Raw genomic sequence first — 27,762 nt, forward strand, 5'->3', positions numbered from 1 at the left:
ATTGGAATTATATATTCTCAGTTATCAACTTCAAAAATCAAGTATTTGTTGCATTTGTAGGGTATCATATTAAGAATTTATACCCCCCCCCCCATTGTCGACAAGTTACACTTTTTTCCCATTAGTTGTTGTGCGTCATCTCTAAAACTTTTAATTGCCTACACCCCTCCAGTGAAAATCAAAGTTCGACCATGTATGCCTGACTGACTTCTGTATTACCACAGTATACTAGTTAGCAAAATGGAAAACAGGCAGAGGATTTGTGTGTTTGATGGGCAGAGTCGGAAATGCAGACGAGTGGCTGAGGGTTGGGTCGAGGAAGAGGCGGGGCCAATTTGCGTATTGATGGATCCACTAATACTCATTGAGGCAAAGGTGAAGAGTTACAAGCCATTTTGATGAAGGGATTTTTTTTTTCATGGACAAAGCTAAATATGTGATTTTGAGGCCAAGGGACGAACTTCAAGTGTTCCTTTGTTCTTGCTCAAGTCTTGAGAAGTACACACAGTTTACCCTCTGGCTATATGCAAGGGCTCTGTGTATTAGTTATTCATAAAGCAAAAACATTAACAAGGCAAACTGATGTCTTCATTTTCTGTTATGTGGTGCAGGATTTCCAGCTGGTCACAGACTCGCAGCATAAAACGTCCCTTTGTTAACAGGACACACAAAACACGCCTTACTCGCACGAGAGAGCCATTTTCTCTTTCTTGGAACCTCACAGCAATCAACGTGACTATTCATCGTGGTTATGTGCATTTGACAGTATACAGTGGTATGAATGGACATGTATATGGGGCTGTGTATTGTTGCGTCAGCACAGCTTTCGGCCTCAGGAGGAGACCCTCTGCTGGGCAGCAGTCAAACACCTGTGGCGTGTGATGTGATTGTGGTGTGTGTGTGTATATATGTGTGTGTGTGTGTGTGTGTGTGTGTGTTTGTGTGTGCACGCGCCTTGCTGTGAAATTGTTGTTGTTGCGTATGGCTCCGCTGTGCGCTACATGTGTGTCCTGTCGAGTCTCATGGGTGTCGGATGTGTGTACGGATGGAGCAGGGGGCTTTGATGAATGTGCCTGAGACTGCATGCTCAAGCAGTGCTGCTGCCTGTCTGACATTTTTTTTGTCCGTGTGCCTTTGAAAAGGTGGAACACATTATTCACAGACAAGGACACACGCTGAGCAGTCGCACACCTCTCCTTTACCCGCACAATGCCCGCTGCAATGCCCATTCAAGCCAATTAGTACCAGTCTGCCTCCCTATGACCGTTACAGCGAGGCAGTTCACCTTCAGCGCACACAACAGTATGGTTCTCTCTCCTAGGTGTGGACACATGCAAGCTCCGTTTCAAAAAAAAAAAAAAAGTGTTTGTCCGAGTTCTTTTTCTCCCGTTCTGACATGTGAGAGAAAATAAAGTGTGTGTTTGCTGACAAGCAAATCCAGCAGCTTTAGTTCACCGTACTGCGTGTGTATTACAATTTGTCTCCACAGGCGTTCTGTTTAGCACCCTGTTCCCAGCAGCCCCTCGGAGTCACTCATCCCACACCTGTCAACCCGTCCCCAACCTGCCTTCAGCCTGCGTCCGATTGCCTGCTTGCATTTCTCACCGTGTCTCACCCACATGAAAGATCACGGGATGAAAGATGGAGTGTAATAAATATTAAAGAGGATTTGCTTTAAATTAGCATTACAAATGTGAGGAGTGGGGAAGGAATATTCTCTATCAGTAACTGACACTGTATGTATGGAGTGTATGGTGTGTCGTATATACGGCTTCGTTTTAAGATAGCGTTTTTAAAATGTGGGGTGTATTTGAATTTTATTTTTTTTTAAAAATCTCAACTCGATACCCCCTGACAGATCTGATTCTGTGACAAGTAGATGATGAAAGAGCTTGAACTAAATAAATTCACTTACTTAGATTAAATGATCAACAGAAAATGATATAATGTTTAATTAACTGTTTATGCAAAAATGTTTTTTGCTTCTCAAATGTGAATATTTGCTTTTTTTTTTTTTCTTCCATGAAAGTAAATTGAAGAATTTTTGCTATTGGTCAGACAGAACATGCCATGTGCCAATGACAAGTTGGGCAATGAGGGGCAAGGTTCACTATCTTCTGACACCTTATAGACCAAAGGATTAATTGATGATTGATTGAGAAAATTGTCATCAGATTCATCAGTAATGAGTATAACCGTAATGTATGTAGTGTGAAGAAGATTGTGAATCACTTAAAAATCATAGTGGTTTTAAAAATCAAGCGCAAGCTCATGTTTAACTATTATCCCAAAAGTTAAAATCACTCATCTGCAAAACATCCAATATCTGCAGAACACTGAAGCTCCAGTTTTCCAGCCTCCAATCTGTTCTGTTGTTATTTTTTTTCCATTTAGAATATGCTTAAAATTGCCAGTGCAAAGGCAAGAGTAAGTCAATGAAGTAGTTTTTGCCAGTGGAGGAGCCACATATATCTCTCATCAGTCTTGGCCCTGTGGAAGCTTGTGGAAATATATTTGCGTGTTCTTAAATCCTGTTTGAGCTGTTGTAGTTCATAATAGAAAATGTTTTCCATATTCAAATTTTGAAAGTGAGTGATATTCTCTCGTAATGCAAGTAATGCAGGATCTCCTGCTGAAGGAACAAACAAAGGAGTGATAGCTGTGTGGGTAGAATCAATGAATGGATGGATCGTGTAATGAATGAATGGAGTTCCAATTACATTTATGTGTCCCTTTTCTCTCACTCCTCATTTCTGTCGTTTACTTCTCTCCTTCCCCTTTTCTCTCATCAATGGGCTCTTTTATTACTTTTAGCTTTTATTTATCCTTTCTTTTTCTCCCTCCAACTGCCACATTTCCCTCTTACTCCCCTTTATGCCCATAACACACATTCTCTGAGCAGGATTATATATTGTCTTTGAAATAATATGTGAGTGTTTATGTCTTCGTTTGCCCTTGAATGAGTGTGTTGGACTTTTGCCTGCATATTTGTTTGTCTGACTGTCTGTGATGGCTGCTTTTATTGTGTGTGTGTGTGTCTCTGTGTGTGTGTGTGTGTGTGTGTACTCAGTAGGATTATAGAGCAATAGAGGAGCTTAGCAGTGATTTGCCCATCCATTCCATTCCCCCCTAATCCTGCACACACACACACACACACACACATGCATACTTCTTTGTGTGTGTGTGTATGTGTGTGTGTGTGTGTGTGTGTGTGACTAGTAGGGATCTAATAGTGTGTGTGGATTAGTAGGTTTGTGAATGGGATGTGGCTTGGGCTGAAGTAGAGCACTACACTGCCAGCAAGTTAAGGCAGCCTGACAGAGGCTTTGTGAGAGAGACAGAGAGATGAAGGGGTATGGAAAGAAAGTATAGTAGAGTGTGTAAACGGCCCACGGTTCATAGGGCACTGCTAACATGATTATGTAATGATTAAAAAAGGTTGTGAATGATAGATTATGAAGGGAACACTGGTACGATATGATTAAGATAATGTAATAAGGGTGTGCCTTCATAAATACTAGCCTTGCAATGATCATTTGTGTGTATGTGTGGGTGTGTGTGTATGTGTATGTGTGTGTGTGTGGTATGTGACCATTAGATGGCTCTGCACCTGCCGTCTCACGAGCTCCTACACACACACACGCACAGTCACACATACACACAGAGACAGATGGAAAGACATGGATAAACAAGAGAGCTGAGACTTTCGCCGACAGAGACGGGGGGGGTAGATGGGTAAAGAGAGTGTAGGAAGGCGGGGGCTGCCGTTGTCATAACCGCAGCGTGTGTGAAGTTTGTGTGGGCGAAGGAGAGAGCGTGAAAGTCCGTGTGTGTGTGTGAGTGAGAGAGGGGGAGAGAGAGAGGGAGAGCAGAGCAAGTCTGTGATATGTATATGGGTGTGTGTATATATAGAAGCTTTTCATCAGTTTCCTTAGTGACTGACTGTGACTGAGACTGTTCTGTGCTCTGCAGAAAGACAGAAGAAATGAGAGACGGAGAGAGAGCAGAGCAGTATTTGCTGTGGAAAATTTCAGCACACTTAACATTTCATTGAATTTTATTACCTGGTGATTATTGAAGGAGTTTTGATGTTAATGAAGCATCTATCAGCATCACATCTGAAAAGTATGACTGTCAAGATGTTACAAAAGAGGAAATTGCAGGTTTTTCATTTTCATTCATATCTACTGTATGTCGGTCAGCATAACACCTTGTTCTTAATACAAGGAAAAAAATGTTTTTCTTGATATCCAGCTGTCTAAAACAGCTAAGGGACGTTTTCAATTTCATGTTATACACATAAAATCCATCACTCATGAAGAAAAGATATTAATTTTGAGGTTTTGACAGATTTATAACGAGGGAGATAAGCTCAGGGACAATAAAGCAGATTTTTGCAGAAGGAGTGACACTCTATCTTCGCAAGTTATGATCAAGTGGTGATGTTTTAGACATTTATTCATGGTCTCTAGTTGTTGCTAACATCCAACCAAAACAGGTTTTCTTGATCGACATGGTCAGGCAGCAGAGAGAAATGATATTTATGTGGGTCTAGAGTGTGAGGTTTGGAAGTGGAGAGCAGAGTTTTGTGTGTTTTCAGAATCGATCGAAGGGCGTTGATGTGCGACGACCTCAGCCAGACGGAGAAAGTTTCAAATGGAGAGCAAAGGTGGAGACGTTAGAGAGAGAACTCAAATCACCAAACCAAAAGCTGAGATCTTTCATAACTGATTCGCTCCTTTCTCATCTTTTTTATGCTTGTTCTACGCCCCCAGTCTCTCTCTCTCTCTCTCTCTCTCTCTCTCTCTCTCTCTCTCTCGTACTGCTTTCACTTGGCGACAGATTGTAAACAAACCCACACAAATGAATTATGATTAAATGCCAAGAGGCTCCAATTGGTTGCTAAGGCAACAGACGAATGTTTCTGTGCCGTTGAGGTCACCTGAAGAAACAGAATGGACTGTGAAGCAAATATACTGTCTAGTCTGGTTTTCTGTCAGTCTCTGTTGATTTGACTTTCTGTCTGTAACTTAATTTTGTGTATGGAGTCTATCTGTATCTTTTTTTTTTTTTTTACATCTGTCCTTGTCGTTCTGTTTTAGTCACTTAGATACGACTCAACGGTGACAATATACATGCAGCAGTGGTTTGTTTAAAACTGTCCAAAAAACACATAAAACCCCCCGAATTATGACAAATTATGTTTCAAAACAGATGCATGGTCTCATTTCAAAACAGGAAGGACATTTTGTGATTCGTGATGACCTCATCATTGCTATATAAAATCAGGAACTATGTCTTTAACATGAACAGAAACAACGAGTAACAGATCAACAATAGAGCAGCACCTCCACAAAGTCTGTACCAACGAGTCCAGGATGAGAAACATCATAGTACTGTTGCACTGTTTGATTAGCAAATAATTATAATACCATTTTAAAACATTATTCAGTGCTTACCACCAAAAACGCCTTCCAAAATAAAATAAAAAAGATCACAGACACATCAAAGATTACCACTTTGCAAACCTCTTACCCATGCCAAGCCTCTCTGGGTACAATTTTATGTTCTTTTAGTCCTTTTAACCACATTAAAACCAAACTCCTGCCCAGCAATAGCTAAGTAGAGTCCATGAATTTCCAGTTTAGCACAGGATTGATATCAAGCTGACAGGAAGACCAACCAACACAAACAGGATGTGTTTTTAGTGCATGTTTAGGCCCACGGAGTCTAGTGGGACTCATTACTGTTCTTGGTTTGTGTGTGTGTTAACGTCTTATGAGTGTGCGCTCACTTCTTCCCTGTGCGTGCTCCATCTCTTAGCATTGAGGAGCACATTTCATCTATATTTACTTCCAAATGGTCTTTTAACTAGGTCAGCTAACTAACGGAAATAGACTGCTGTAGTCACTGTCAGTGAGGAAATCAGTCATGACATCTAGTGGTGGAACGCAGGAAGTGCAGCCTTGTTGAGTCTGAGCAGGAATGAACCTACTGTATCTGCTAAAGAGGAAAAACACAGTAGACAGTGGTTATAATGTTGTTTGTGACTATCGTTGATCTCATACGGGTGTGTTCTTCTCAAACCTGCGTCTGCGTGTGTGTGTGTGTGTGTGTGTGTGTGTGTGTGTGTGTGTGTGTGTGTGTGTGAGAACTGTGTATTTACTGAGTGAATATGAGTGGACTGACAGAAATAAACTGTTTTGTTAATTAATTGTCCAAGTAATTTAAACATCTGCTGGTTCCAGTTTTTTGTTTGTTTGTTTGTTTGTTTGTTTTATATGATTTTTAAATTGAATGTCTTGGTTTTACACAATTGGTTTGATAAAAGAAACAATTTGAAAGCATCACCTTGGTCTCCAGAAACTTGTGATGGGCATTTTAAACTATTTAATAGATCATGATTAATCACTAAATTGTGAAAGCAGTGACAGATTAATCATAGTTCCAGCCCTGGATACAAGCATATCTGTGTTTGTACATGAGTTTTCCATGTGTCACTCTTTCATGCACTCTCCCTCCCTCACTCTAATCTCTACTGCTCACTCTCTTCCTCCCTCCCTCCGTCCCTCCCTCCCTGTCTCCCTCTTTATCTCTCCCACAGTCCCCCTCTCTGCCCTTCTCACTGTAACACCCTCCCACCCTCTCTCCCTCTCTCTCTCACTCTCTTTCTCTCTCTCTCTCTTTCTCTGCTTGTAAGCGGTCTCTGGGCGTGCAGCCAGCTGGCGTGTGTGTGTTTTTTGAATGAATACCTGATGAAGTTGGCCGAGCAAACCGTGGGAGGGGCCCTGTGTGTGTGTGTGTGTGTGTGTGTGTGTGTGTGTGTGTGTGTGTGTGTGTGTGTGTGTGTGTGTGTGGGGCAGACAGTGTGAGAGCTCTGGCTCGCATTCAGCCCCTTGCATAATACACGTTGGAGCTCTGCATGCGGGACTCCCTCCCTGTGGGCGTGTGCGAGTGTGTGCTACCAGTTTTGTGTGTGTGTGTGTGTGTGTGATCACCTGAGTTCTGTGTGACACTGTTAGTCAGGGAGCTTCCTGCCTCGCTGTCAAGATTCAGGGCTGTTGGCTGTGTATGAGTGTGTGTGTAGGGGCGTGTGTGTGTGTGTGTGTGTGTGTGTGTGTGCGCGCTCGTGTGTGTATGGAGGGTGAGAAAGGCTGAGAGCAGTTTGTAGCACAAGTACACTGAATCTGCCTGGGATTTTCCGCTTGAGGGGGAGAGAGGGAGACGGAGTGAGACTCAGGGTGCTTTACAAGGGACACGGCAGAGCAGGAGAAGAGAGGAGTTAAGGGAGGAAAGGAATGAGAGAGGGGGAGAGGGAGCATGCTGCAGAAGTGGGCTACTCCTGCTACCCTGGTAAGTACACTTCACACAGTTTTGCGCTTGCTCTGAATGAAGTGTGTGTGGGAGCGAGAGAGTTAGTTTGTGTGTGTGTGTGTGTGTCCTGAACGCTTGTCTTGTTGTATCACAGTATGTCATTTGTAAGTGCGTACTGCGTCTGCCCTAGTTTTTCCTACAATCGTCGTCGCTTGTTTCTCCCATTCGGCGATCGTCCTGTGTTTCCCCTCCCTGCTTCTTCTCTTCTCTTCTCTTCTCTTCTCTTCTCTTCTCTTCTCTTCTCTTCTCTTCTCTTCTCTTCTCTTCTCTTCTCTTCTCTTTCTTCTCTTCATACATTTCTCTCTTTCCTCTGTTTCCATTGGTTTTTCTTTCTTTCTCAGGCTGTCCCTGACTGTCTGTCTGTGTCCCACCACCCCCCACCTTTCCCAGTCACCCACCCAACCTCAGGGTTGTCAAGGGGTGAGAAAGTGCAAGTCATGCAACGCTGCCTAAGTGTTTGTTTTCTGAAAAAGGCTCTTTTTCTCACAGTCATTTGTTTCTCTCCATCTCTGTCTCTCTTTGTCTCTGTTACTCTTAACCACTCTCTCTCTCTCTCTCTCTCTCTCTCTCTCTCTCTCGCTGTTTCGCTCTTGCTTCTCGTTTTCTCCGTCACCCCTCCCTCTTCTGTTCCCCTGCTTCCCTAACTCCATCTGTCAATGGCAGATCCTCCATTACTCCCTCACTATCTTACCATACTCCTATTTGTGTGTGTGTGTTTGTTGTTGTTTGTGTGTAATCACTAGTGGAGGGTGACAGTGAATAAAGTGGCAGCCTTGTCAGAGTTCCCAGTCTGGCAAGGGTCCCTGTAATGTGCACATATGCAAACACACACCCACGCTAATGAAAATTCACATAGACAAACAGACACAGAGAGACGTAAAGAAAGACATAGAGAAGTGGAGAGAGACAGAGAAGTATGAGCCTGCAGCAACTGTACTTTCCAGTTGAACTATATTTAGCAATGAGATAACACATCACGTTGGACTTATCCCTTTGATCATGATTATGATTATGACTGGGCAATCACGCACACACACACACACACACACACACACACACACACACAGACTCAAATGGAACAGACATATGTAGCCTATGCACACAGTTTTTATGTTGCTACAGCACTTATCTAAATGCTTTGCAGACAAAATAATGAAGTGTTGATTAGCTGGTTGGCAAAACAACACAAAGTTGCTATTTTTCTATAATTATCTGGTATGGCGCATTCTGAACGGAAATTCTACATAAGTAAACATAAACAAACAATATGTTACACCAACATACAATAAACGTAAGACGCAAGTAAATACATCCTGTATCCTGCTGCCCCTTGTGGTTTGCACCGTGACATGATCAGACTGTGAGCGTAGGATTCAATTGTGGATGCCGTTAAATATTTTGAACCTCTTGACACCTTAAAAAGAAAAAAAGAAAAATTCCAGGGCCCATCCGCAGATCAGGGCCCTCCCAGTACCAACATTGAAATGCAATGTTGAATGAAGGTTCCTGTGTAAGGGGAGTTTAAGTGGATTTTGTTGATGGACCGGACATACCTGCATATAATTATAGATCATGCTGTTGCTGCTAACAACTAAAGGCGAAAGCCACAGAGTTGATAGCATCAACAAACTCTCCAACAGCAAAACTAGAGTTAAAGCTGCATCTATTAAATAGCATATATTTTAGCTTGAATGTGATTCAGTGAGACCAATTGATGTGATATGATAACTCATAATAAACTGTATTGGATCCTCAAGGGCAGATACAATACATTCTTGAAATGTATGTATTATCTAAATGTTACAATAAGCTGCATTGCACACAAACATGACTTTTAACCCCAAAGTATCTTTTAGCCTTTTTTGCATTTGACATCTTGGCTGTTTTGGTGAAGGTTGGGAAGGATATTAGTTGCTACTGTAGAACAATGAAACCCAGTGTTTGTGTCTTTCAGTGTCTGTTGTCAGTGTAAACATTTTGTAATTGTTGTGACTGACCATAGTTACAGTAGTGGTGGCTGTACAGACGCAGTGCTGGCGCCATAACCACAAAGCACTCCAGTACTGCTTGAATAAAGATGGATGATTCATAAATTATATATTGAAATCTAAGTTAAATGCATAATTTAGAGAGTGTGGTGTGTGTATTATTCTGACATATAACTCTGAATATGCCATTTTTATAGATAATGAAATATCGGTTAAATATTATAATATTCAGTTTCCCTGCAGGGTTTTAATCACAAACATCAGACGGTATTCATCCATTAATCTCTATGTTTTGGGTTTCTTATGTATACTGTGTGCGGAGTGTGTCAGTGTGAAGGAGAGAGAGAGTGACATATACACACCTCCAGTGTTTTGACCGTAGAAGGACAATAGTATAGTGCATGAATGAACGATTCAGGTTACTGACTCACACACACACACACACACACACACACAGACACACACACACACACACACACACACACACACACACACAGTTAGTTAGAGTTATTTTCACTTGTGTTCCTACACAGGCTTGGGTCATTGTATTTGTGTGTGTGTGTGTGTGTGTGTGCGCGCGTTTGTGGGTGTGTGTGTGTGTGAGAGAGCGAGAGAGAAAGAGAGAGACCAAAGCACATGCAGGACAGACGGCTTGGGTTACAGGTCATCTGATATCTACACACACATCCACACACACACACACACACACACACACACACAGACGCTGCAAGCTCAGCAATATTCAGGTGACATAGCGTTTCAGTGAATGTGTGTTTGAGTGTCAGTTTCAGTGAAGCAATACTCTCTCTCTCTCTCTTTCTTACTGCAATGTAGGTCAATGCATGCATCTCATCCCTCTCATACACCTGTTCTCCCATCTTCCTCGCCCTCCTACCTCTCTTCATCACTCTCAGATCCCTTTGCTGTAGTTTTGCTGCTTTCTGCCTTTTTTTTTTCTTCTTCTTGTCGTTTAAGATAAAGTTTCCCACCGTACACGCTGGAAGCGAGTTTGTTTTTCTTTACTTTCACTCCTTATCTCAACATTTCTTTCTTTTTCTTTGTTTCTTTCTCTCACAAACACAGCAGGAAAAAGCAGAAGAGAAAGGACCAAGTGTGAAAGTTAAGGTTTTTTTCCCCAGGATTAATGTGTGTGAATGTGTCTCACCCCCTGTTCCTGTATAATAGTTAGGTTCCTACATTTCTACGGTGTATAATTTCTGTTTCCTGTATTGTAAAAGACAGCGGTAATGCATAAAGTCAAATCATTTCTCTGGTATCAGTTGCTTAGCAGCTGCAGTGCCATACCACACTTACTGTATTACACACTGAATGTAACAGCAGTACAATATATCCCATTACACAATGCATACAGCATTTCTCCTGCAATTTTCAGAAACTTTTTTTCATGTGCCAGAGTGAAGTGTCAGAAATGAGGTGCCTCGCTCTGAAGATAAAAGCGGTCATAGATGGCAGCATGAACAGATCTGTAGCTGGATGTACAGACTGTCAGTGTTTGATGTGGCAGCTGATATGAAATGGCTCTGATCTGTGAGCTCTGACACATAATATTCCTCTTATCTCTGAGTTTTAATTTGGTGAAGAGCTTGGTGAATACAAACAGAATAGTTTGTCAGTATTTTTTCTCCCCTCCACTGACTTGATTCTGTACAGTACAGTGAATGAGGTGCAGCATATAGTACAGTAGAGAGAAGTGTAGAAGATTAATGTGATAGGATGCCATGAGAGAAGAAGCCAAGACATTGAGAGATAGAAAATTAGGAACATAAAACCATTAGATGGAAGACTGATAATTGAGAATGGAGTTATGAAGAAGGAGAGGCTGATGCAGGAGAGGAGTCGAGTGGAGGTAGAGTGACGGAGAGGTGGAAAGGAACGAGAAGCAGAGGAGAGTGCTAAAAGCTCACCGATCAAGAGTACCTCTCAACACACCTCTGAGTCATGCCTGCTTGATTGAACAGATGGTGTGTTCTTGATAGTGTGTGTGTGTGTATGTGTATGTATGCATGCATGCAGGTGCTCTTGTACCGTATGTGCATGTGTTTACTCCTGCGTCTGTCTCTGTAGTTGTGTTGTAGTAGCACTGCGGCACATCTTAAATCACAGGAATCTGCTTGAGATGCAAGATGCCCTCAACCCACAGAACAGACACACACACACACACACACACACACACACACACACACACACACACACACACACACACACACAGTGGGGGCAGTTGTCACTCTGCAGGAATTAGTAAAAAAGCCCTAGGAAACCTGGGAGGTGTTGACCCAGTCATTCTGGTTGAAAGATTCAGTCTCATGTGACTTGGCAGCTCCAGAGGTCAGATAGTCAGACTCATCATCAATACAAGAGGCTGCTATTGGGTCTAATGTGAGTAGAGCTAGCAACTGTTGCAGTCTTACATTCAGAGGCGTCACCAGAGCAGCTGCATACGTGTCGGTGACTCGCTTTTATATCATTCTGCTCCGTGTCTTCAGATTCTCAGTGTTTCCAAAATGCACAATAATAAATGCCTAATCTTGAGTAATGGTATCAAGCTAAAGCCTTCCATTGTTATGTCAAGATACTCTGACTCTGACTATACTTTGACGTCGGCTTTTACAGCAACAATGAGCTAACCAACCAAGATTATATTTTATCAGAAGACTGACACTCTTTTCTCAAAGGAGTATCTTGACATCAGCAGTAGTAGATTTTCCAAATATTTCAGTCTATGTTCCTCATGGTATTTGGATGTTAAAAATGGCATAATGTCTGGTACGTGATTGGCAATGTACACAATAGGCTGTATTGTAGGGGGTTGAAGACACGCACAGTGAAAATCAATTATTTGTTCATTCGTCAATACTTTGCATGTGGTTTGGGCAGTTACTTGGGTTATCATTTTATTACTTGACAGTAATGTTTTTGTGAGTGTAAACTCTTACCTTTGCAAACTTTTACAGGAGTAAATAAACAAACAAAACTTGTTATTGTGTTTCTGTCTGTGCGTGTCTAGTGCAAGTTTGCAGTAACTTAGTCAACTGCTACTTAGCCCACTTTCAGGAGTATTTAAGTTGGACAAATACATGTGTCTCTGTATGTGCTTTTGTGTAGTGTTGTGCATAGTTGGAGCGTGTGTGTGTGTGTGTGTGTGTGTGTGTGTGTGTGTGTGTGAGTGAGTGAACTTGTGCTGTGTGTCAGGAAAAGAACATGTGTCAGCATAATTGAATATGCCCAGGTGTCAGTATTTGAGTAAGCAAGATAGGGTGTGTGTGTGTGTGTGTGTGTGTGTGTGTGTGTGTGTGTGTGGGGTGGGGGGGTGGTTGGATGGGTCGGTACATGTGCTTTAAATGCCTTTACATTATTTATGAGATTCACACCAAGCTTTCCATCTTTTGCAGTAGGGGGTCCTCACTAACAGATGGCACACACACATACATGCACACACACGTGGTGAACACATACTTTGTTGAGTACAGCACAGGTCTGTGATTGGAGGTCCGAGTACCGCAGGTGTTGGAAACTTCTTCTTCTGCTCCAGTTGCTGTGATTAGAGGTGTTTTGTTCTGCTTCAATTCTTCTTCTGATCTAAAACGATCTGGAAATATAAGTATAAATAAAGGTAGTAAAAGAAGAAAAGTATTAAATGGAGTTTTATTATCATTTCATTTGATTACCTATGGCTAACTTGTGCTGTTGTAACCAAATTTAATACACACTTTTAACCCCTCTGTGTTGAGCTACCAGTGGACCTCCTTTCTTGTTGCAGGCATCATTATGTAGACTCATGGCCTCCTTTTCATCCTTCAGAACATTCTAGTTCCTTTCAAACACTGTCAGTTCCTAAAGAGTGTTTTTCCCTTCCTGAATTTCTTGTTGCAGAGCGTCCTTGTATTATTCCATAGCCTTGTTTTGGTTGTTTTGGTTTGTTGAGCTCCTGAGGTTGTTGATGCGGGGCATCGTTTTGTTGGCTCATAGCCTGTTTGTTGACCTTCATGACAGTAAATGTATTGCTCAACAGTTTCTCTCCTTAGAGTGTTATCATTGTGCTCCTGAAGCTAGCACACAGTTATCCTTTATGCCTTGTTTGCTAGAACCATGTTTTGTTCTCCATGTCCCGCTGAAATGGCACCTAGTTGCAAAACATGATCTAAAGTAGTTTAAGTTGCTGTATTGTGATCAATAAATGATTATTATAGTAAAAACTTTAGATTTACATTTACACTGAAAATAAAACCCCTTTACAACAGTTAACCAACAATCAGTAACTAATCTATTTTTCACTTTTTGTTTTGCTTCAGGGACAGTTTAAACACAGTTTTGTACTTTCTGTGTCAGTGCACTCAGCTTCTTTCTTTTTCATTGGAAAACAATCAGCTGATGTACTTGCATGTTAGAAGGTAGAAACTTTGAAGACTGGCCTGTCATCATCCTTGCTGTCTGGGTGAAAACACGCAAACAAAAGTATAAATGACCTTAAATTTGTATGTACCTATTCATCTGTTTTGAGTCCTGCACTTTTTCAGTCTGCTTGTCTTTCTCTCCCGCAGGTTTGTGCTGTGCGTGGACGGGCTTGCTTTTGCAGGGAAATGATTCCACATGAAGTGCGGCACACTCGGCCCCCCGTCGTCACCGGCGGCAGCAGCAGGTGTGATGTCGTGACACTCTCCCCTACCACACTGAGCTCACCTTTCAGACGCTAAAGACCCCTGGACCGAAGAGACCGCCCTACCCCTCCCCTTTAACCACCCCTCCATATCTTCATCTCCATCTTTAATCCTTCCTCACCTGTTCCTTAGGGCCTGGATTTTCTTTGTTATCAAGAAAAGACCTGATAATCAACAGCTTTGGGTGAACTGGCTAGAGAGAAAGCGAGACAAGATTAGGAAGGTTAATTTATAGCTAATTAAAGTGAGACAAAGGACAGAACATCAAACGTGAGGGAAAGAGCAAGGGAAGTGAAGTAGAAAGGCAGAGAGAGAGGGGGAACAAAAAAGAACGGAAAAAGCTAGAGAAGTCCAAAAGTTGAGGAAAGAAAACGCAAGTACGGTTGAGGGAGGTGAGGCGAAATCATGAAGTCCAACCAGGAACGCAGTAATGAATGTCTGCCCCCAAAGAAGAGGGAGATCCCCTCAAGCACATTACCATCTGAAAATCGTCCGCATACCATGCCACCTGCCAGCGACAGCCAGCGCACGGAGAACATGGCCTGGCTTGCCAGTGTGGCTGGTGGGAATGAGAGCAGTGTGCGTGGGCACCGTAGCTCCAGTCAGTCTGATGGGCCACAGTATAAATCCCTCTCCTCCACATCAGACTCTTCATCCTCCTCTTCCTCACTGAGGCTAGTCTCACCTCTTCCTACAGTTTATACATCCCCCTTGTCACAATCCACAGTTGGAGGAACTGTCCATTACACCCAACTGCCTCCCAATCTGCAGTTTATAGCCTCTCCCTACACTGCCCCATACACAGGCTACATCTCCCCTCAACTGCTCCCACCTCCTCCTCCACCTCCCCCCCTCTCCTCCTCCTCCTCTTTTGCTGCACAGAGACCCTCTCACACAGAGACAGCCTCTGCTCCTTCGCAGACCTCCAAACATGACCAGCAGCGAGTATCCAGCGGGCGGACCTCCATGCCTCCGCCCCCTACAGACCTCGCCCCTCACCATGTTCAGATGTCAACTTCCCCGCGGACTGTTCAGTCGCCTCATCACCAAGGAGGCATTCACCTTCCTCCCCAGTCACTGCACCCCCACCATACTTTGGGGCATGGGATGTCCCAGGTTGTGGTGCAGTATACTGACGGACACACCAGGAAAGAGGACGGTGGCTCCAGACCCAGAGAGCTCCACAATGGAGAGCTGGAAAGGGGCCGGCGGTTTGGAGCATCCCCTGAATCCAGCCTCTCCAAGTCAGGGAGCAAATCACGGGATGCCACTTCTTCTTTATCCGCCTATGAGGCTCGCCAGCTGGTTCTGCCATCAGACTACTCTACTCATGATCCCTCAGGGCTGAGAACCTCTGTCATGCTAATGCCCAACAGCCACGGGGACCACCAGCTGGCACCACCCAGAGCCAGCCCTGAGAAGCTGACAACCTCTGCCCCCTCACACCTGGAAAAGGGTGGCATCATCCTGGGCAAGCCTGTCAATCGCACACCCTCTTCCTCCAACAACACCTCCTCGTTCACATTTCCATCCCCATTAAGTGTAGACAGTCTGAAAGCTGCTGTCAGCACACTGCCGCCCCAGACAGTTATCCAGACCACCCACAGTGCTACAGAGTCACTGTCAATGGGACTCCCCTCTACAAGTATCTACCCCCAGCCTCCTATCATTGGTTACATCGCAGGGGGCAGTGGAAGCCACCATACGCCAATCAGCTACCACACCAGCCTACAACAACACTTACTCATTCCAGGCGCCCAACCTGTCATTATCCCTGTCAGTGGAGGTGGAGTCACCGCATTGGAACCTGTGACCTCCCACGTGACATCATCTACCCAAGCCGCACCTTTTCCTACCACACTCCCACACACGTACATTGCTGCCACTGCTCCCAAAGGAGAAACGCTGGAACCCCACAGCGGCTCGTACCACCAGGCCGCTTCAGGTGCAGTGGTCCAAGCCCAGCTTCATCTCCCCATTGTTCCTGCGCCGTCGGGCCTGGTTGCTCCTTCCGCTCCTCCTCCCCCATCCAATACGGCCATGCCTCCCTCACTCCCCCCGTACTTCATCAAGGGCTCCATCATCCAGCTGGCCGACGGGGAGTTGAAACGCGTGGAGGACCTGAAGACGGAGGATTTCATCCAGAGTGCCGAGATCAGCAGCGAGCTGAAGATCGACTCGTCCACGGTGGAGCGCATCGAAGGGAGCCACACCTCACCCAACTTTGCCGTGGTTCAGTTCTCTGTTGGTGAGCACCGTGCACAGGTGAGAAAAAGGAGAAACCTATCTCAAAACCTGTTCTTGACTATGTGCTGACTAGTGCTGGAACATTTAGTTGATTTATAGATTAGGCAATTGAGAAAATCTTAATCGACAACAATATCAATAATCAATTTATCATTTAAAGGTGCAGTTCAACATTTTAAGACATGCGTTTATTCACTTATACACTCTTGTATCTGTTACATAGGAAGTTGCAGTTAGCAGCCAATTAGCTTAGCTTAGCATAAAGGCTTTCTGGAGTCTCCTGTGGTTGCCTGGCAACCTCATGGCAATGATAAAAACTCCAGGAATTCACTGCTCCTGACCAACAAGTAGCCCCACACATCGGCCTCCCCCGTGAAACCACGACGTGTTGTTTTTACACTATGGCTTTTATACAGATTAAACAAACTGTGCTAATTGGTGTTAATTAGGTAGTATGAATAGCTGCCTCTCGTCTTCACGCTTAGCTAAACTAATTTTACCTCCTCCTAACTCATCTGTTAAGCCATGTAGTGATGTTTTATGTTTACAATCAGTTTTAAAAACTACAGTTGAATCCAGTGGCTGACTAAAGCCCAGCTGTAGTTCTCCTCTGCAAGTGTTACGGATCTCTAAGAAGGATTTTATAGATTTATTAATATGGAATGACAAGAGTTGAGCTGCTCCCATATTAATGACTGTTATCTTGAATCTCACAGGACTCTGCTTTTCCCTTTGTTATTAAGTTCAATGTAATAGTATGACAGTCATGTAACAAACATGTTCTGATTACAAGCTTTACAGAAGTTCAAAGACTCGTGTTCAAAGAGTTGTGTGTCAGAACCTACACATCAGATTCTCTATCAAGTATTCATTCAGTGGAAACGTGTACGTGACATTTCACTCCTACATAGAATCATTTCCATGTTTGACACATGCCCAGCAATTACATTTCTTTATGCAATTATAGTGTCGCTCAAGTTTCTCCCAGTAAAACCCAGGTTGAGTTTTAAGCCTAACCGTCTAAGAACAGGCACACTTATTTAAAATTAGCCCCAGCTTGTTATTTATTTATTTCCAGATAAAGTTTTGTACTCTGAAAAGTTTGAAAGGTCACATAGACCTCTCGCTCTGTAATAACTATGATCTCTCAGCAGTCTCCTAACATCTAATACAATACAATTTGCCTCTCTGTTTTCTGTCTCTGGTTTTCTCCAGCTCCTTCAAACACACTGTCTCACTCACACACACACACACACACACACACACACACACACACACACTCACACACATGCACGCACCCTTCTCGCTGTCTTTGAGGGTGTGCGTTAAAGCCAGTTAATCTATTTCATCTGTCCATGCTGTGACTCGTCCGCCCACACTGCACATCTCTAACCATCTCTCCCGCCCCCCGGCTGCTCTTTGATACTGTACCCCATAAAAGCTGACCATCGTTCAAAGACTTATCCTCCTCTCTTGTACTCCCTCAGTGGCTCTTCTTACTGTTTTTTTTTTGTTTTGTTTTGTTTTGTTTTGTTTTGTTTTGTTTTTTTCTGAAAGGTGGTAGCAGCTTTGAGTCCACACTCAGAAGACTTACTCTGAGAAGTCAAAAATTATATAATACGGGAGGGAAAATATTACCTGACGTTTGCTTTGAGAGAGTGTTTGATGCTTCTCGCACTTATATTGTTCTTGACATTGTTCTCTTTCACACTCACTTCCTCTCTCCTCTTCTTGTTCAACCCACCCTCCCTTTGTAAACTCGCCTTTTCATCTCCATCTCAGTAACTTCCTCCACTCCCACCTTCTCATTCTCTCTACAGTATTTCAGAGCTTCCCTCACTTCATCTTCTTTCTCCTCAGGTTTATTTTCTCTCTCGCTCTGCCCATCATTTCTCAAAGCCTCCTCTGCTTCTATCTGTCATCTCCTCGTTCTGTCATACATATAAATGACAGTGCAGACCTCAGTCATTGCTAAAAGCAGCGACATTCAACGCCTCTGACATTAAATTTGTTGAAAATGTTACACGGGATTCATTTTTGTGTTGATATTGTTCTCTTTGAATATGTTGTCCGTATGGTTACTAAGACAACCAGTTACCAAAAAAACACTGGCTGCTTTGTGCCAACAAAGTCCAGCTGTGACTTTCTGTTGAGTAAAACAATCAGAGTTTGAGATATTACATAATTGTCTTGCTGAATTGAAGAACTGCATGTCCCAAAACTTCTTTCGTTCAGCTAAACTGAAGTCTTGTTTTCAACAAGCAGCCAACTCTCTGTCCTTGTTTGTACAATGACTTGTATCTGTGCCATTTTTTCTTGGACATTATATTATTGTATATTGTATTATGTTATATTGAAATACTAGTCTAGACTTTCACTTGAGAAAACATTTTGAATTAAAGAGATTGAACCTTTCAATAATACTGAGGGAATGATAAATGCTTCCAAACAACCTTGCAGGACTTGTGGGTTTCAGGTCTCAAGGTGGGCACCGCTCCAACGCACTGAATGTTGAAAAAGAAATGAATGATGCTGTGATGTTTTTAACCTTTTTTTCATGAATGCTTCTTCTCATACAGGGTTGATTAGGATTATGAAACCAGGGTTTTTCATGTATTTGGTGGGTGACAGCACAGTGGCACAGGAGAAATGACAGAGAGATGAGGAAGGTCCCTGATTGGACTCTAATGGTAGTTAAAATGGTCAGGGTCAACATGTCGCCCCACAATCGCTTTAAAGATTTTTTTAATTTTTTTGTACTCCTCAGCTACTGTATTTTTTTTGGACCTTTAATATTCCAGAGCATTTAAAATCTTTGTCAGGGCCTTAGTCACCGTTTCCTTTCTAAAGACTAGTGCTTACTAGGGTTTTAAATCCTTTAAAACTTTTGTAAAGGGGCGTCCTCATGTCCCAGGGATTTTACGATGCTGGCCATGTGATCGTGATGTCTCCAGCTCCAGTCTGGTCAGGGACCTTTGTTGCATTCCATTCGCTATCTTTCTCTCTTTGTTTCCTGCCAGCTCTGTACTGTCTGCTGTGTTATAAAGGCATAAATGTCCTGAAAACACATTGAAAATCTTCAAATGTACTCCAGCAGTTTAGTACTGCACTTTCATAAAATACAGTTAAAAAAAAAAAATATATATATATAGGTCAAGCTCCAAAAACAGTGAATCCTACATTACCCATACTGCAACTTCTTTCATTAGACCTTCCCTGCCTTGTAAACATGCCCATCTTTCAAACTCCTGCTAACATCAAGGTTATTTTTTCAGATGAAATTATACAAGTAGTACTGATGATGAGTACTATGAAAGATTAACCGGTCTTAATGTGTAAAATTGGTGGAGTGCCGCTTTAATGTAAACCACAGACTGACATCATAAGCTAACATACAAGATTTTGTATTCCAGAGTCATTGTATTGACATCCTTCCTCCCTTCCCTTCCCTCTCCCCCTCGCCCTCAGGTGAGTGTGGAGGTCTTGGTGGAGTATCCCTTCTTCGTCTTTGGCCAAGGCTGGTCTTCATGCTGCCCGGACCGGACCACCCAGCTTCTGGAGCTGCCTTGCACCAAGCTTTCTGTGGGCGATGTATGTATTTCACTCACCCTAAAGAACCTGAGGAATGGATCTCTGAAGAAGACTCAGCCTCTGGAGCTGGCCACCCCTGCCTCTGTCCCAGCCTCCAGCCACGGGCACCTCAAACCCCCAAGACCTGTCTCAGACGCTCCCCAAGGCTGCAGTGGAGGGGGCTCCAGGCACAGCGAGCGGGAAAATGGCATCAGCCAGCGAGGCAGTGGTGGAAGCGGGAATGGGAGTGGAGGGGGAAACAATGTGGAAAATGGGGATCTTATGTTTGGGGACAGAGGGTCACTTTCTAAAGGTCAGGTTGCCAGCGGCGCAGAAGCTGGCTCCAGTAAGCCATCAGGCGGTAGGAAGCGCAGGTGGTCTGCCCCTGAAGGTCGCAAAGTAGAAAAATCAGAGGAGGAGCCACCTTTGACCCTGCCCAAACCTTCCTTCATCCCTCATGAGGTGAAAGTCAGCATCGAGGGAAGGTCGAATATTGGCAAGTGAAGGCAGGACTGTTAATAACCCTTGGGATTTGGAAAAAAAAAAACATAAAAAGGATTCTACAAAGAAAAAAAAACATGAATGCCCACATTAATGTTTCATTTGTCTTGGTTTTAAAGTTTTGTTTTCTGTTTTTATTTTTCTATCTTGAATACTGTACTGTAGAGGTAAATTTACCCTACGTGGTATCACCTTACATTAAGTCCATGTAGTTTATAACACATTTTTATAGGTGGATATTTGATATCACACAAGCAATCGGTGCCGTTTTGGTGGTTTTCATGAGATGAGTTATGGTGAGGGATTTGTGAAGTGTGCTAAATGTTTATCGGTGGCTGTGTGGCACACCGGAGCAACGCCTGATGACTCTGCTTGGCTGGCTGCACTTTACACATTATGTAAATTTCAAATTGAATTAGTGCACGGTTAACTTCTTGACGGTGATTTCACTCTCTGTGCACTGCTAGTGAGGCTGCCTGGATGGAAACTCTTTCCCACCACCCCTTGCCACACCAGTGGTTTTACACTGAGCCACAGGAGTAATAAAATGTCAGCTGATCCTGAGCATGAAGGATTTGTGGATAAATCATTCACTTTTTCATATGCTAAATCAGACTGGGAGCTGGGAAAATGCCATTCTCCGTGTCTTTAGCGTTAAATGTGTCATGTGTTTACTCACAGTGTCATCAGGGTGCATCAAACCTGATATGTGATGTCATCAAGTAGTGCCAGTGTGCCACACAACAGAGAGGGAACAACACTTACTCTGTTCAGTTTGATGACAGTGGAGTCTTTACTTTCATCTTTAGCATTATTCTTTTAACTTTTTTTTTTCTTAAACCCCTCGTCTTCTATCTGCAGTTATTTGTTTTCAATGATTGTCAAAAACCTTAATCAGGGGTCATTTAGTCCTAGACTGAACCTAGGTGGGTCAATGTTAATGTATAAATGTGAGATACCCTAACCTAATACATAAATACAAGTGCAAACACACTGGGTTGGCGAACTTCACTTTTGAGAAAATGTTAAGAGGATGACTGCATACAGTCCTCGTTGTTTTTTTGATGAATTACTTTATATTTTTTTATCCAGAAAGGCTGTGTGAGAGGAACCGAAAGAATCTGCATGTCAGTTCTGAGAGGGTCAGGATGTTTCAAAGCACTTAACACACCTGTCACACTCACCATACAGCTGACAATTTTTTTTTGTTGTCTCTTTATTTACGCAGTACTGTATGTTTTTTTTTTTAATTATTATTATTAAGACAAGGGTAGAAAGTAGCAACAGCACTTTGGAAAGGTGAAACTTTTGGAAGAGTGACGGGGTCGTTTGGTAACGTGGGAGCGGAAGTGCCATGGGATCACAAAGAAAGGGATGAATGTGACAGGTATTGGAGGAAATTCCAGTTAGTAGATGGTTAGAGAAAAAAAAATGTTTATGGTAACAAAAGGAATTGGAAATATGATGGTTTTCAGCATGTGCGCTTCTACAGCCAGCTAGCCACACAGAAGTTAGGGAAAAGTATTTGAATGTGTTTTGAAAGTTTAGGATCTGGCATAAGAAGTAACAAGGAAATATCCCACCGATGTTCTGTACTAGACTGAGAGCAACGATTAGAAGCTTGCGCCAGAATTTTTGAAGGGTGTCATATATTTGTAATGTATGTGTGTATGCTAGAGTGTGCATGATGCTGGTCTGTGTCTGTCCATACACACACGCATGCTTACACAAACACAAAACAGTACAGACCATCCCTAAAATGACTCAATGACCTATAATATGTACTGTATTTGCTGGTAAGCGTTTAGATGAATGCAGATGCTTTTTGGTGCATATTGTCCCTACTGCAAAGACACTAGTGGACTGACATTGGATTAATGCACACTGCTAACAGTGCATATGTACAGAAAAGTGCTCTGTGGTGTGTTTGTGTATGTGTGTGGGTTTGTGTATGAGTATATGTATACTGTGTATAGGAAAAGGATATAGTCATTTGATATATAGACAATGCTAAATGTCCAGTGTTTCTACTTGGAGTCTTTTACTTAAGAGAATCTTGCAATTTGCACATCAGGAGGAGGGAGTTTGGTGGAGACATGATTTTTTGACGGCCCTGTCCTGAAAGGAGCCCTAGACCATGTAACACACTGGAGGAGACCAGGGTTTTTTTTGTTCCTCAAAAGGCACTTATCACATATTAGAGGAAAAAAGTTTCTGCATCAATGCAGTCAAGGTCAAATTACATTTGAGTTTCTACAAACGCGAGCATAGCTGTAAACCAGAATTGTAACATGTGCCTGCCTACTGAATTTGTTTAAAGATGAACCATTTGTAGTGTGTCTCAAGGAGACTCTCTCCCTGCTGTTGAAACCGAGGTGTCCAGGGTGTAGGGACTAGGGTTCAGTTTTGAACTCGGCCTGTGCTTTCAGCCAGCTGAAACCCTATTTTGCTAAGATGTAGCAGTTACCTCAACAGATGTGCTTGCTGGGTTGACCCAACATCCGGAGCTCTCTCTTGTCCAACTGAACAATATTGTAGGCTCTGTCTTACTTATTAAAACCCAAGTCCTGCTCTTTGTCTGAGTTTGATTTGTGAAGTGTAATGTGAATTGTTTTATATTTGAATTCAAACGAAACAAAATGAGATTGGCAGTTTTTAAATGTATTGGTGACGGTAGGGTGCCATGTAACATGTAAATGTTTCTCTCATGCTGAATGTAACAGTACACTATGATCGCACACTGCAGTTAGATCAGCATGTATGGGTTGCTATCGCTACAGTGTTGTGAAGGGTGTGGAGAAGTGGTGACTTCCTGCAGGCATATCTGTTGAGTTTTCTACTCAGCCTCTGTATTTGGGTGTTGTCACATGGCAGCAAAGTGGATCAGTCGTGTTTTCATCCCATTGAAAATATAGAGCAGTAAGTTCTAACTGTGTGGGGCAGCACTGTTTCAGGTGGTGGGAGTTTACCAGGGTGATGGCAGGATGGATGTGTGCTCAGATGGATGAGAAGTGGATCGGTAGGTGGCTGAATAAATGGGCAGATGGATGGTGATGGTGAGTGAATGAGTAGACCCCATGTGAGATTTGAAAATGCTTTATTTTTTTATAATAAAACAGGGTTTCTCAGATCAACATCACCACAGTAGTGCATTTTCATTTCTTCCTTTTCCTATTGAAACATCATTATTAGTAAAAAATAGAAGTATGTGTGTGTGTGTGTGTGTGTGTGTGTGTGTGTGTGTGTGTGTGTTTTGCATTCTGTGTGTGTGTGTGTTTTGTAAATGTAAGTACTTGTCCTTTTTTTTTTTTTTTTTTTTTTCTTGTCCAGCCCCCGTCCCAACAAATGAAAAAAGCAAAGTCACAACAACATCTAAACAAATCTGTCAGCCACTCAAACCATCAAAACTTTTACTGTCAGTCAGGTAAAACAAATAAAAAAAAATACTAAGAAAAAAAAAGACATATTGAGCCAAAGCCAAGTGATGCTATCGTTGCTTTGGTTACTTAAGAAAGCAATAGTATGACAATATTCAGGCACTCTCCTCACACACACACAAACACACATACACACACACACACACACACACACACACACACACGTAATTCCACTCAAATTCTCTGCAATAAACAATAATAATCCTCTAGCATTACAACCAAAAACTCCTGCTTTCTGCCCATAGTGAAAACACAATTTTGTCATATAAAGGAAATTTTTTTTAGAAGCAAATAAACCTGTTAGTTTCAGCTAACTGTATTTCCCTTAATCATAAAGTTAAGTTCTTTAGAAATTGCAGTTTGCAACAGCAGTTGCTAGTTTTCAGGGAAGTGTCTCATATATGCAGTAACTGATCACAACCCCCAGAACCTCCTCTGTCCCAACCGGTCGGAGTCAGAAACTCTGTAACCAGCAGACATCTTGACTCGGCCCAGGCCTGCCTTGTTGCCATGACTCCCGTAGTGACCTCGCTAACTTTGTTTCAGGTACCCAGTCATAGCCAGCCAGCCTCACAAGCACCTCCTCCTGAGGCGAAGCAATCGATTAACCCTCAACAACCGTTAGCTACCTTTCAGTGTGGCCTGGCCTGGATACAGCAGGGCTGGCCGGGACTGTCTGTTCCCCTCATAACATCATCTTTTGATATTCGGTCTCCTTTTCGCTACTAGCTTATACAGGTCGTCGTGTTTATAGTAGTTAAGTGGAAATGCATGCTTAATAATAGATGTTGAAACAAAGCAATCTGACATGTAAACACGTTCTGAATGCAGGAGAGGGAACGGCACCTCACAGCAACAACCTTTGAGGGTTTGGTGTAGTTTTAATTTTGTTAAGATGACCCCAAGTTCAACTTTTTGTCCCCCCCCCCGAAATGTACCACAATGTGCAATACTTAGATTTTGTCCCCACCCCCCCTTTGCTGTGCCAAGTGTATGTAGCATAGTCTCCAGTGTCTCATCCTTGTTAAAGGCTTGTGTATTTTACTGTCTGCTGATGTGTGTGTCACATCTGTTAAAACAAGTCAGGATGTTTGTGAACAGAAACAAAACCAATGGAGAGTTTGTCTGTACCTCTCTTTCCCTTCTGTTGTTGCGGCCTTCCTAAATTTGAGTGTGTGTGAGACTGTGACATGTCTCTTTTGTATGTATGTATGTGTGTGTGTGTGTGTGTGTGTGTGTGTGTGTGTGTGTGTGTGTGTGTGTGTGTGTCTGCACCATGTGTCATGTGTGTAGTATGTGTGCTTATGTACACCAGGTGTTCAAGTGTGTATGAGTGTGTTAGGGTTTGAGTGTATGTGTGTATGTGTGTAACGGAGTGTTTTCTCCTCTAATTGTCTGTGAGATCATAAACCCTGACCCTCGACGGTTCACGGTGAGACCCACAGAAAAAAAGAAACCTCATTGCTAGTGGGGACCACTTTTTTAAAAAAAAAGAAAAAAAAAAAAAAGAAAAAAAAAAACTACCAACCAACAGAGATGCACATGTAAGTAGATGTAAAAGACTTGATAATGTTTCAGCACTTTCTAATCCTAGGATGGGCTTGGTCTAACCCCTCTGTCTCAGACCGATACCTTCCCTAGGGGTAACATTCATTCAAAACAGACAGAGAGAATGAGAGTGAAAAAAAAAAAGTGGGTGAATAAGGATGAAAACAGAGAGATGGCTCAGTTTAAGTTTTTGCACATCACCTTGCCGTAACCTTGTGTTTATCTGTCTGTGCTCCATCTCGCTTGGCGCCCGGCGCGTTCTTGGGTCCAACGGGCCGAGGTGTTAGGTGATTCCTTGGTTCTTTTCTATTAGGAAAACCTTTTCTCATGGAATGCATCCCTTCTTTTGTTGTGTCGGGTTTGTTTGGAGTCTTTTCCACACTTACACCGACCAGGCTGTGCTGTTAATTAGGTTTTGTTTTGTTCACATTTTTCAGTTCTAATTTGGCAGATATGTTTGTCAGGAACTTGGCACAGCTTGGTTTGGTTGCGGTGTGAAAACGGTGCTAACAAACCTTTGCTTTTTTTTTTTTTTTTTGCATTTTCCTTGGTGCAGGAGCTTTTTCTGTTTTTGGTCTCCTTGTAGCACTCAATATAATGTCAGGGGACTTAAAACTATGTAGAGAATGTGTCATTGTTGAGTTTTTATGACAAGTTTCCTCACTGGAGGAACACTGCTAATGTCTTTTTCTTTTTTTTTTAATTGGCTTCTTGCACAACTTGACAAATAAAATGAATGTTGGTGTGTGAGCTTTGACTTTTTGATCAGAAAAAAAGGCATGTGTGCTCTTTGTTTCTTGATGTTTGTACTTTCATTTTGCAAAAAGGATGTGTTTTTGGCACTTTGTTGTGTTTTAAAAGTGAACAGAATTCGATCAGGATTCCTTTTTTTTTCATTCTTTTTTTTTTTTTTCTTTTTTGTATGATGTCTCGTCAATGTCCATAGCGCTGGATAACCAACTCAGGCAGAAAGAAAAAAAAAAAAAAAAACTTGTAAAGGCCCACTTAACAGTTTAGTTTCACCCCAATCAATTTACATAGTGGGCTGTTTGATATGGGTTATAAGATATGTAAATTTATTACATATAATTTGATATGATTAACTAATGTCATTATTGACAATTAACTATGAATTATTATTATTATGATATTATGTGTATTATGCTGGAGATGGCTTGGATTTCTCTTCAGTGTACTGAACGTCTTTAGTCTGCCTCTCTGTGCAAGGCAACAAACACTTCAGCAGGGAACAGGCTGTACGCTTCGTGACCTCTGACCCTGCCCACTGCCAAGGAGGGGGTGGAGCTTATCTGTCAGCTGTGGCTCAGTTGATTCCTCCCCCTGTTTTGAACATTCAGCCCTGAGGCTAGCAACCAGGCTGTCTCGATGTTTCTCTGCTAACCCGTAACACCAAGTACCGAACTGAAACTTACTGGCCGATGGGATGGTGGCAGAGAACTGGACATCAGCACAGACCTGCATGGACAGTCTGGCCTGCGGTGAGCTGCAGCAGTTCCCAGCCAACTTGTTTGTACTATATTGTACTCACCAAGTCCCTGTGTCTCACCACCCCTTTCCTCTATAGCAACGGAGAAACCCTGTTGGTGTATGTATTTGACAACTGTACAAATGCACCTCTTTGAAAAAGAAAATGAAACCTTGACATATCTGGAATAAATGGGCAACTGTGTCTTTCTTTGAATACCAACACAGACAAACACACCCGACATTCCCTTTCACAGCACCACATTTAGATATGGTTACAACCCTGTCTCACCTCTCATTAAGGATATCCTCCATTTGCTTAGCTGAGTGCAATAGCCCCCTCTAGTGTATCACAGGCTGCATGACACACTGCCACTCTACTCTCGACTTTGAGGGCAACAATGGCTGAAAAAGCTCAAATTTCATGGAAATTCTGTGTTGCTCTCACATATGCAATTACGTATTCACAATTTCGTGGTGACAAAATAAATCTCCTGGCCTGGTTGAGGATATATTGGTCACTTGAGTGCAAGAAAACGGCACATCTGTGTTTTATATTTCTGAAAAGCTCCAAGAAAACCAGTCATTTTCCACTCCAGTAATGAAATCATAGAGATATGGATTTGAAATCAGATTTTTAAGGCTGATGTTGTAGCCGTAGGCAGAATGTAATTTGAAAATGATCCCAGCGGATATGTAAACACCAGTCTGTATATACCAGCAGGAATAATTCAGATTGGTTTGTGTTTTGAGCATTTCTAATTGTTTGCCCTGCAGAGAGATTGTAGTCCAGAGAGAAGAGACACACTGATCATCTGCTGATTTTTTTGGTTTTATTACCTCCATTTTCTGTCTTTGTTGCAATAACAATGAAAGCGTGTTGTATAAAGTCCGGTTTGTATTTCGCGGATGGAGTTTTCGTTTTATGGTGTTCAG

At 42.5% G+C, this 27,762-nt stretch overlaps 1 protein-coding gene across 2 annotated transcripts in view; it reads left to right on the forward strand.

Moving 5' to 3' along the window:
* The window catches only part of atxn1a (ataxin 1a), a 90,242-nt gene extending 63,223 nt beyond the window's left edge, over positions 1-27,019 (forward strand). Inside the window, exons 1-3 of one of the 2 annotated variants that reach the window (XM_023412149.2) lie at positions 7,005-7,353; positions 13,922-16,303; positions 19,754-27,019. In XM_023412149.2, coding sequence (XP_023267917.1) covers positions 14,444-16,303; positions 19,754-20,359 — 2,466 coding nt within the window. In that variant the 5' untranslated portion in view covers positions 7,005-7,353; positions 13,922-14,443 and the 3' untranslated portion in view covers positions 20,360-27,019. Of the gene's footprint in view, positions 1-7,004; positions 7,354-13,921; positions 16,304-19,753 lie in introns of those variants that run through there. The other variant, XM_023412148.2, reaches the window with a different exon arrangement.
* Positions 27,020-27,762: the final 743 nt, after the last annotated feature.

This window comes from Seriola lalandi, unplaced genomic scaffold, assembly GCF_002814215.2.
Source record: "Seriola lalandi dorsalis isolate HSWRI2012SDOR001 ecotype SW California unplaced genomic scaffold, Sedor1 jcf7180002054476, whole genome shotgun sequence".
NCBI classification, from domain to species: Eukaryota; Metazoa; Chordata; class Actinopteri; order Carangiformes; family Carangidae; genus Seriola; species Seriola lalandi.